This window comes from Daucus carota, chromosome 3 (genome assembly GCF_001625215.2).
Source record: "Daucus carota subsp. sativus chromosome 3, DH1 v3.0, whole genome shotgun sequence".
NCBI lineage: Eukaryota > Viridiplantae > Streptophyta > Magnoliopsida > Apiales > Apiaceae > Daucus > Daucus carota.
The window spans coordinates 47361451-47371270 of record NC_030383.2 but is presented as its reverse complement, the minus strand read 5'-3'; the positions used below and the strand labels follow the sequence as shown (position 1 = coordinate 47371270).

Below are 9820 nucleotides of genomic sequence, written 5' to 3'. Positions count from 1 at the left end.
TTTGTTTTTATAGAAATTTAGTTGTATATCGATGTTGTAACAAAACTATGGCAGTCTTTCTTATGTCTTGACTCTTGAGCTAGTATGAGTGAACTTCATGTAGTAGGGTGAATGGCCTCAATTATATCCAGTATTCCAGTTAGATAAATTTGAGTAGCTAACTAAATATGATCCTATAATTGTATCACGAAGAAGAAAAAGGAATTGTAAGTTGATGGTGTGACGTGTTCATTATATAAGAATCCAATATGGTGATTCTGATGCAGTTTTAAATGCTTAACTATTATCACCATCATATTTTTGAGAAGGCTATAACTCTGGAGTACATATGTTCAACTAAGCACTACACATAGACTCTTCACAATCGATCCTTCACATTGCTCTAATCTCCTTGTAGTATCTTTAATTTACTACATTCAAATTATAAGATATCAAAACAATTCAATCACCCTTAATTCCCAGGTGTAGCTTTGATAACTCAATGTCTCGGCTAAGGACCATGGTCATGAAGCAAGAAGCATCCTATAAACTTTTATCAGACAACCATTCAAGGGCCTATTTCATTTTATTTTGGACCAACCGGATGAGGAATAAAATTAGAAAGGGATGAGCAAAAGAATAATCCTTCATTCAAAATTTTCGTTTTCCCGCTTCCCGAGGTGAAAATTCTTGAATTCACATCCCATTGAAAATTCAAAATGACTCTTAGCCAAATTTAAAAACACACAAACACAAACTCGTCTTCACTTTTCTCTCAACTTTGTCATACCAAACCCTAGAAACCCGAGAGCAACCATGAGAGAGTGCATTTCAATTCACATCGGTCAAGCCGGAATCCAAGTCGGCAACGCCTGTTGGGAACTCTACTGTCTCGAACACGGCATCAAGGTCTTTTCATTCTCTTAATCTCCGATGTGTGTTTGTGTGTATATGTATATTACACTTTTTACTGATCCGAGTTTTAATTGATTTTGTAGCCTGATGGACAAATGCCGGGTGACAAAACGGTCGGCGGCGGAGACGACGCGTTCAACACGTTTTTCAGCGAAACAGGTGCCGGAAAGCACGTTCCGCGGGCTATATTTGTAGATCTGGAGCCAACTGTCATCGATGAGGTTCGTACCGGTACGTATCGGCAACTGTTCCATCCTGAACAACTCATCAGTGGAAAAGAGGACGCTGCTAACAATTTCGCTCGTGGTCACTACACAAGTATTATCTCATCTCCTTTTTTCGCTGTTTCTGTTTAATTTTAATGACTGATGCTAATTGTTATGAATGATTGATACGGTTCTGTTTATGTAATCGGTTATATTCGTGATACCTGTACTTAATTGTTTGATATACATATTCACAAGTGTATTGTATGATTGAGATTCTGTTTGATAGGCTTTCGAGTTTGAATGTTTGTTGTCAATGATTTAATGCGCACTGTTATACACACACGCACACACACACTTGTATCCTTGTGTATTTTTATTTGTGATAGATGAACTGAAGTAGGAGTATTTGATTTACTTCATTTACTATGTATAGTCAATTGACACCCATACTGACAGAGACATACATTCTGTTCTGATTTTGAATGATTGATACTCAACTGTGTTATATGTAGACTTAATTTTCCGTTCTTATTCGTAATAGCTGCACAAAATCGTTTGATACTGTGTAGTTTATATGTTATAAGATTAATTGAATTGTTTAATGTTTAAAACACATACAGACTTTTTATTTTGATCTTGAATGATTGATGACTACATTTTTCTTATTTGTAATAGCTGTACTGAACTTTTAATTTTTTTTTTATTGTTTTGCGACAGTTGGAAAAGAAATTGTGGATTTGTGCCTGGATAGGATCAGGAAGTTAGCTGATAATTGCACTGGCCTACAAGGCTTTTTGGTGTTCCATGCTGTGGGGGGTGGGACTGGTTCGGGCCTTGGGTCATTGCTTTTGGAGAGGTTGTCAGTTGACTATGGGAAGAAATCAAAGCTTGGTTTCACTGTTTACCCATCTCCGCAGATTTCTACTTCAGTTGTTGAGCCTTACAATTCTGTTCTGTCAACTCACTCGCTACTTGAGCACACTGATGTGTCTGTCCTTCTCGATAATGAAGCTATCTATGATATCTGTCGTAGATCACTTGATATTGAAAGGCCTACCTATACCAACTTGAACAGGCTTGTGTCTCAGGTAATAATTCACTAGTTTTTATAGTTTTGATTGTTGATATTATGATTGCTTATGTTTTTTGTTGATGTTTTGTGCAGGTTATTTCTTCCCTGACTGCTTCACTTCGTTTTGATGGAGCTCTCAATGTTGATGTTACTGAATTTCAGACCAATTTGGTTCCATACCCCAGAATCCATTTCATGCTTTCATCCTATGCACCTGTGATTTCTGCTGAAAAGGCCTACCATGAACAGCTCTCTGTTGCGGAGATAACTAACAGCGCCTTTGAGCCATCTTCTATGATGGCAAAATGTGACCCACGCCATGGCAAATACATGGCTTGCTGTTTGATGTACAGGGGTGATGTTGTTCCTAAGGATGTGAATGCAGCTGTTGGCACGATCAAGACCAAGAGGACTATTCAGTTTGTGGATTGGTGTCCTACTGGGTTCAAGTGTGGAATCAACTATCAGGCTCCAACTGTTGTGCCTGGTGGAGACTTGGCTAAGGTTCAAAGAGCTGTGTGTATGATCTCAAATTCCACTAGCGTGGCTGAAGTGTTCTCCAGGATTGATCACAAGTTCGATTTGATGTATGCAAAGAGGGCATTTGTGCATTGGTATGTTGGGGAGGGTATGGAGGAAGGAGAGTTTTCAGAGGCTAGGGAGGACTTGGCTGCCCTGGAGAAGGACTATGAGGAAGTTGGGCTGGAATCTGGTGACGGGGATGATGAAGATGATGGTGAGGAATACTAGGTTTGGTTGTGAATCTAGCAGTTGTCTTTTACCTTTAGCTGTTCTTTTGGAATTGTAGTGCCAATGGGCTTATTGGTCAGAACTGAGAATGTTTGTTACATTATCATGCTTTATTCTGGTTGTTGCTAGTTAACTCAATGATATGCTTTCAAATCTGCTTTGTTCTTATCACTTGGCTTTTATGGATTAGCATATATGATCAGTACTATCCACTTGATATGTTTCTACTTTCTTCATTAGCAAGGATGACCAGATTTATGAGAGCCTCTCTATATGAGTTTTGAAGTAGAATAATAAAGAGCCTTGAATGAAATAGAGCTCCAAGAGAGTCTTAAAGTTTTTTTTTATAAATTTAAGATTTTTCTTCTTCTTTCTTTTGTGAGCTTTTACATGGCTTTTAACTTATTTTTAATAATAAAAAAATTATTCTCTATTATTCATACAACACTTTTACCTCTTTTTATGAATTTAGAACATGAAATATATAAATTTCATAAAATAATAAAATATATGAATTTATGAAATTATATTTTATATACACCCTAAAATGCGTGTCAAACAATAAAAAAAAATGAAATGAGATGGACGGTTGTAATATCATTTACCGACCAATATAAAATGCACTAAAGAATCGGGAATATTACTCAAACAGTCAAACTTAAAAAAACCCTTGTACTTTACAAACCAGTGCTCTATATCTATCACCTCTGGTACTGATTACACTACTTGAATTTTGTCTTCAAGGCTGAAGATAATTTTAGCAGCTACTATGCTGGGTAATGTGTTCTGTGCCTTTTGGCTTTTCGGAAAGAATTTGAGATGGCCAGGAATCTGAGGGAGATGGATAGCGAGCATGTGGTCTGCTTATATGTGGAGGATGCCGCAGTGTAGCCTTCACAGTATCAGTCTCTGGATGCACTTGACTATCATCCTGCAAGGGCATGACAAAAATTGGACTCACAATTGGTGCGGTCGGTGTTGCATGATCAGCCAGTGGCACAACAATGTGAGGACCTTCCAGCTGTTGCTCGAGGTTTCCCTCAATTTGTGATTGGGGTTGATTGAATCCCCACAAAGATGGAGGCTGTATTTTCTCATCGATCTCAGTTTGCAGCTTTCCAATCTGTGCCTTAAGCGCAGAATTGTCTTCTACTAGTTCATCTTTTTCAATAGACACCTGTCCATTATATAATTTAATTAATAAATTAAAATACATAAAATTAAACAATTACAGTTACAATACTAAAACTTCTACATGGCAACTAAATTTAGTTCCTTGAAAAGTTACAATGTGTTTTTTTCGGCAGTTGACTAGTTAAAATGTTTATTACACAAGTTGCTAGTTGCAAGTAAAATACAATATAAGGTAATCTTCAAGCAATAAAAGTAAAACGTTAAACGTAGCAAGTAATATATAATTAATCTACTTGCAAGAATTATACAAAAGCTAGCAACGCCAGCAATGAATTCATAAATCTTACATAATGAGATTCAGATAATAGAGCTGAATTTTCCTTCCTGAGGCAGTCCACCTGAGCAAGGAGGTCATGAAGAAGCCTAATGCAATGGTTTAATGTCGAAGCCTTTCCCTTGTCATGATGATCTGGTTCTGTGCAAAATATATCAGGTGTAAAGTTGTTGCTACAGAGTAAACAGCCAGCCATATATGTTTAATGTCAACACTTGGAAACATCGGATATGAACAGACTACAGAACTCATCTACGAAATAAAATTAAAATGAAAAAGGCAATATACCAAGACTTTTTCCAAGCTCAAAAAATAGAGTGTTCATGTGGTCACGTTTCGACCTCTCCCTTTCAGCTTTATGCACTCTTTTAGGAGCTTTCAGGATGTTCTTTTTACTGGGTAAAGACCTGAAAAAACATAACCATCAGAAAATGATTCACAAACAAGGAATCTGGCTGCATCATTCAGTATCTTTTATGTCCATATTAATATTTTATTCCCTTATCCTAGGATCACTGGATAAATATCTCTCAAACAATAATTGTAAATTTGGAAAGCATAAAATTCAATCCTACCAGTGAGGTTTTGATAAAGTTTAACTTGTTTGAATCCAGAAAAGTTGTCGGCACATATAAAGAGACAGAGTTTATATATGGATTTCTATCACCATAATCCTACCATACATGTAGAACAAACATGGACTATTTGACCAAGGTGGTGAGGAGTCTGCCTACAGTCAGTGCTGCCTGAGCAAAGAAACCATATAGCTCCTGTAAATATCTCAAGTCAACTCCCTGAAACCTTACATTAATTCTGATTATTGACACTTCTATTTTGCCTCTATCCTTTCATTTGCTTAAAAACCAATTCAATCTTTAACTGAAACTATCTAATTCCCCAAAAAATTCCGAGAACACTATTTACGCCCTCTAATTCCAGCTTCTATTAATTAACATTACTAGTGATTTTCAATTAAAATTGTGATTACTGCTATACACTGCCAGACATTAGTTTTGCTTGAAGTTCTCGCAACCTTCTGCTAGACGCATTCCACCTAATTTAGCTCGAGCTGCCCTAAATTCTTCGCACAAAATGCGAAATTATCCATCCATTACATTCTACAACCACATTAACTTTGTGTTTGGTTGGGGTGAATGGAATGGAATGTAATGAGTATAAATAATAGAAAATAATAGAGTGGAGGAGGGAGGATTTTGAAAAAAAATGAGTGAGTTCAAATTTTGTATGATAAGATTTGGGTAGAAAATAGGTATGATAAGGAATGGAGCATTCCTTCACAAAATGGAGGGTTTGAGTTGTAGTTAAGGATGATAGGAATGGAATGGTTGAAGGAATGAAATTATTATACATTTAACTAAATTATAGTTCAAATCTCATTCCATTCCCTCCATTTTCATTCACCTCAACCAAACACAACATAAATCCACACTTTCATAATCACCATAAAACACAAGACCATTTCCTTAACATAACAAGTATACATACCCCTTGTTTGATTTCTTTGCAGCCACATCGATTTGATTCCTTCTTGAAACAGGATCCTCCGAAACCATCCTCACTTGTATGAATCCACTACATTCATGTTCCACCAAAAATAAAACCCAATGAGTGAAAAATTATCCAACTCCATAACAACAAACAAAATTTGACACATTGGAAGCTAATATAAATCTAAGCTGCAAGAAACAAGTTACCCATATATTCAATTTAACTGTTGAAATTGTCAAACCTCAAGTATCTAACTTAAAACATTAATTCCTAAAGCCCAAGCAAATGCAAAACCCATGACAATCGAAATTTCCATTTGCCACAAAACTAAATCGTAACCAACATACATAGAACCTGAAAACAGAGACACACATAGAGAATAGAATAGAGAGATAATAAAAGAGCATACCTGAACGAATTCAAGAACGAGAGAAGATGAAAGATTTTGATAGGGTGATATATAAATAAATAAAAACATGTTTGTGTGTATATTTAATGAGTGGCGTGTGGAGTTGAGAAGCACGCACAGGCGTGTGGAACGCAGCTGCTCTGTACGAGCTGGTTAAGGTTCCACGTGAGCATTTCGCGTGGGAGATGGGGGTGAAATGACTATGATGCCCCTGTCTGTCCATAAATGAGCGTGCGCACACAACTTGAGATGGGGAGAGTAAGGGTGGATGAGGATGAGGGTGTTATCGTCAAGAGGGACATGCTTGTCGGGAAGCAAGCACACTTTGGGCTTGTGTTATTTGCCACGTGGCTAATAATGTGAACCTAGGCTTCCGTCTAATAGTCTTGGACGTAAAAAGTTTTCTCATTTAATTTGTTATCATGTTATTTTAAACATTTTGTTATTTTAAATATAATTATATAGGTATTAAAATTTAATCTGAATTTCAGAGTAATTAATACTGTAAAAATTTTAAAATTAATTTCAAAAATGACCTTTATAATATATTTAAATAGTTAGTGTATTAATATTAACATATTCATATATTCTTAATAATACACGTTAAAATAGGTTTAAAACACAACTATATTAACACATGTGTTCAGATTACAATACTTTAAAGGTCCACCTCGTCGTTGGCGGCTGAGATTAAAACAGATTTTTAATACATACAGCGCTTTTTAAGCGTTGTACAGCAGGGCCGTGCCTGAGGTTCTGGGTGCCCTGTGTAAAATTAAAAATATGTGCCCCAACAACAAAAAAATAATAGTAATTACATAAAATAATAAAATTAACCATTTTTTTATTATTATTTTGACATAATTAAAAAAATTAAAAAACCAAAAAAACAAGTATGAAAATAGTAAGATATAATAATTATAAAAAATATAATCATACAAAAACTAATTTAAATGTAAAATTTATTAAATTTTGATATAAAACTTTAACTAACTGATTAATTAATTCTAATTTAACTTTTTCATTGAATATATAAACATTTAATAGGAACCTAATTTAAAATAAATTAGATATCAAAAAATTGAATTATTAAAAATAATATAATTTACAAGTTGTCTAAAAGAAAACTAGTGTTAACCGTTGTATTTAATTACTAAAATTAGTAGTCTAAATTACTAATCAAATAGATTAATATTCTTATTACATATTTTTTATTAATTTTATTTTAAAACAATTATAAATTACTTTATTATTAAGACTAATATAACATTTTTTAATTTTGCTAAGATAATATTTTTTTTCAAACAATACATGCATACATATATAATGTGCCCCTCAAAATTATGGGCCATGTTCCGTCGAACACCCCGCACACCCTCAGGCACGACCTTGTGTACAAGCATAATCCGGTACAACGGTTAAAAAGCGTTGTATGCATTAAAAATGGATTTTTCCCATACAGCACTTTAACGCTATATGTATTAAAAAACAGTTTTAATCCTAGCTACTGGATATTTATCCGACGGCTAGGAACCTGTATGTTATTTAACACGTCCTCAGCATACATATGTTAGGGACTTGAAACTTACTTTAAATATACATTAATTCAAATTTTGTAGGTACAAAAAATTGTATTCTAAATGGGAATTTACCAAATATATTAAATTTAAGATATTATTTGTAAATATATAATCTCTAAAATCTTTTACAAATATACTATTGTTTGGATCTTATTTGCACATATACTAACTTCTCTAATTCACCTCTAATACCACTAACATCATTGGATAAGTGATGATCAGATCTCCATCACTTTCGTCCTGGTCAAACTCCCTGCAATTGATTTCGAGGTGAATTCTTTCATTTATTTCTTGCCTCTCACCTCCACCAAGCGCCTCCACTTTCTCCACCTTCCTCATGTCAAACCAAAACCCGAATGGAGCATCGTTAGTCGCGGCGCTTTCATGACTCATCTCATCTTCCATCATAAGCCTCAGATTTGTTCTTCGCGCGAACCTGTTCCTCGAGATGAATCAAAGACTGGCCGGCGACAATGCCGGTGGTTCCCCAGCTGTCGATGCTGAGAATAACAAATTGTTAACAAGAATTTGTGTAAATCTAAAAAAAAAATAAAAATAAAGAATCTAAATTGTGATGAAAGCTGTATCTAAATAGAAGGTCAAACATGTTTGGTAGCGATTCATTCAAGCACATTAGTTATGATTTTTTCAAATTATTAATGCACCAATTTGCAATGAAAGGCTGCTCTAATATGTTTCAAACTCATAAATAATAGTTAGTCTGAATGATTACATAATCTATATCAAATTATTGTACGAAAGACGTCTTATTGGGTGAATTATAGTTAAACAATTTTTTTCGACGTAATGACTCTTGCTGAACAAAATTTATTTATACATGGAAATTGGAAAGTGTAGATGTTGCACCTCGCTATATAACGAGGCTTTTTATCCAAAAAACTAAGATTTATGAAATGTTTGTTATGATTAATGAAGAAACTAAACCTGTTAAGAAGTGTAGTATACTTGGTAGTTTGAGAATGTTTTATGAATATATTCTTTGCATTAAAAAGCAAAGTAACGAGTAACTATAAAAATTAGAAAGTATATAATCATGCTTTTGAGAATATGCCACTTCAATATCTTAAGTTCCTCCTTTATATAGAAATTTATAGGTTTGACTGAATTGAGAGTGTTAAAGAGTCGGTATCACTTATTTTTACTCGTTTGATTTGTAAATGTTAAGAGTTTAACATGTATGTGAGATGTAATCGAATGTATAATTTAGTTTAGATGAGATTCCATTTTAGTTTTATTTTTAAAATTTAGTTGCTGACTTGTATTCATCTTATTTGAATACACTAAGGCTCTAGGTTGTTTAAATGTCTTGATTTTTTTTTTTAAATTTTATAAATGAATCACTAAATGTAGTGAATTGTGAATATTGACATGCATAATAAATAACCTAAATTCATTAATTTTTGTCTATAACTCTAATAACGTAAAAGTTAAACAAATAAGTTACACCGTGAGATAATATTTGATTCAATTTGACTCATTAACCGGCATACCAAACATGACATTATTGTTAAAGTCGCCGAAATAGCATAAAACATGATGTGCATTTATTCGATATTCATATTAATGAGGAAACATTAATAAACTAAGCTAACAGATGATGTTAGGAAATGATCTTCACATGCATAATAAATAAATAGAACTTTACATATATTATATTAACGTGTAAATCATCTTAATCATCTCAAAATCTTTCTATTTATACAAATACCATCACAATAAAATATAAATCATCGTAATTAAACCGATACAACATTATTGTATTTAGTGGTTATATTTGTCCGTCATTTATAAATCACAGACATATTATCAGAAACACATGATTTATAAATATATCACCGTGATGAAAAAAATCATTAAAATCAAAATACACCCTTCTACAATATCATCACAACATTGTCAAAACCAGAA

At 33.7% G+C, this 9820-nt stretch overlaps 2 protein-coding genes across 3 annotated transcripts; one reads left to right on the top strand and one right to left on the bottom strand.

Annotated features, from left to right (window-relative positions):
* Positions 1–557: 557 nt before the first annotated feature.
* LOC108214930 (tubulin alpha chain) lies at positions 558–3096 on the top strand. The gene is made up of 4 exons (XM_017387184.2): positions 558–888; positions 978–1212; positions 1821–2191; positions 2269–3096. The coding sequence occupies exons 1-4, from the start codon at positions 796–798 to the stop codon at positions 2923–2925; spliced, it is 1356 nt and encodes a 451-aa protein (XP_017242673.1). The 5' UTR covers positions 558–795; the 3' UTR covers positions 2926–3096.
* Positions 3097–3565: 469 nt separating this feature from the next.
* Positions 3566–6446, bottom strand: LOC108211459 (transcription factor bHLH47). 2 transcript variants are annotated; one of them, XM_017383064.2, is made up of 5 exons: positions 6312–6446; positions 5900–5986; positions 4682–4800; positions 4407–4534; positions 3566–4102 (listed from the first exon to the last, which is right to left on the bottom strand). In XM_017383064.2, exons 2-5 carry the CDS (start codon positions 5965–5967, stop codon positions 3683–3685), a joined length of 735 nt encoding a protein of 244 aa, XP_017238553.1. In that variant the 5' UTR covers positions 5968–5986; positions 6312–6446; the 3' UTR covers positions 3566–3682. The 2 variants fall into 2 exon arrangements, with proteins under 2 accessions (XP_017238553.1, XP_063945223.1); XM_064089153.1 differs by lacking the exon at positions 6312–6446 and adding an exon at positions 6109–6216.
* Positions 6447–9820: the final 3374 nt, after the last annotated feature.